The following is a 1,454-nucleotide window of genomic DNA, read 5'->3' on the forward strand; positions in this document are numbered from 1 at the left end:
GTCATCAGGAGTATCATAGAAAAGCATTGACGCTCGCGATTCATTGACAACTTAAGTTTTATCAATCGATCAAACAAGTCATCAAATAAAAAAAAAACATTGCTTCATTATCAGACCATGACAGAATAACGGTGCTCTGAAGGCTATTAACCTGTGCTCCTACCCTGTCAGTCTGCACTGATATAGGACAACAGTGCAACAACTTCGCGGCTGAACTTAAGTAAAATTTTGGGCGTCACATGCCATTAAAGGGGGGAAATAGACATGTAAAAATGCATGACTATCATGCACAGATCACCCTTAAAATATGTAACGTTAGATAGATAACGGTTGTTTTGGTTTAATAAGTGCCACTATACAGCTCAACGGGAGGAAATGCGACATGAATTATGTCAATGCACAGATCAGCCTTAAAACATGTAACGTTAGATATATAACATTAGACAGGGAGTCTCTAACCTTAACCTTAACTCTAACCCTAACCTTAACTCTATCCCTAACCTTAACTCTAACCCTAACCTTAACTCTAACTCTAACCTTAACTCTAATCCTAACCTTAACCTTAACCTTAACCTTAACTTTAACTCAAACTCTAACCCTAACCTTAACCTTAACTCGAACTCTAACCCTAACCCTAATTTTAACTACCGGTATTCATGTTAGCAACACGCTTAGCAACACGCTTCGCAACAGGCTTAGCAACAGATTTAGCAACACGTTTAGCAACACGCTTAGCAACACTCTTAGCAACACGCTTGGCAACACGCTTAGCAACACATTTAGCAACACGCTTGGCAACACGCTTGGCAACACGCTTGGCAACACGCTTAGCAACAGGTTTAGCAGCACATTTAGCAACACATTTAGCAACACATTTAGCAACACATGTTTTCATTTCTACAACTTTCTATTGTTGAAAGTCGTGGAGGGATATTCCACGGCTGCCAAATATTTTGATTAACGCACCTGTGTGTGTCTGGTTGTGTGTGTGTGTGTCTGTTTGTGTCTGGTTGTGGTTGTGTGTGTGTCTGTGGTTGTGTGTGTGTGGTTGTGTGTGTGTGTGTGTGTGTGTGTCTCCCTCCCCAGACCCTCCAGAGGTCAGAGGTCAGAGGTCAGAGGTCATGGCCTACACATCGGGCAGCGGGCCAGGCCAGGGGGGCCGGGGGGCAGGGCCCGGCGGTGGGCAGCCAGCTCTGCGTGACTCGGGTGGAGCTCTCCGTGTCTGCAGCCAACCTGCTGGACCGAGACGTGGCGTCCAAGTCTGACCCCTTCTGTGTGCTGTTCCACGAGGTCGACAGCAACTGGGTGGAGGTAAGGAGGGAGGGGAGAGGAAGGGGGGAGGGAGGGGGAGGGAGGGGGAGGGAGAGGGAGGCAGAGGGAGAGGGAGGGAGTTATTTGTTTATAAAGCTCTCACTGGCACAGCACCAGAATATCTGAAAGACCTTTTGCTCGTA

The 1,454-nt window shown here is 46.6% G+C and overlaps 1 protein-coding gene across 1 annotated transcript in view; it reads left to right on the forward strand.

Moving 5' to 3' along the window:
• Window positions 1–1,121: 1,121 nt before the first annotated feature.
• The window catches only part of cpne2 (copine II), a gene marked incomplete at both ends in the record, with an annotated part of 17,385 nt that continues 17,052 nt past the window's right edge, over window positions 1,122–1,454 (forward strand). Inside the window, 2 exon segments of the mRNA XM_080539063.1 lie at window positions 1,122–1,169; window positions 1,171–1,311. Coding sequence (XP_080395189.1) covers window positions 1,122–1,169; window positions 1,171–1,311 — 189 coding nt within the window.

This window comes from Nansenia antarctica, assembly GCF_963989245.1.
Source record: "Nansenia antarctica genome assembly, chromosome: 9".
Classification (NCBI taxonomy): domain Eukaryota; kingdom Metazoa; phylum Chordata; class Actinopteri; order Argentiniformes; family Microstomatidae; genus Nansenia; species Nansenia antarctica.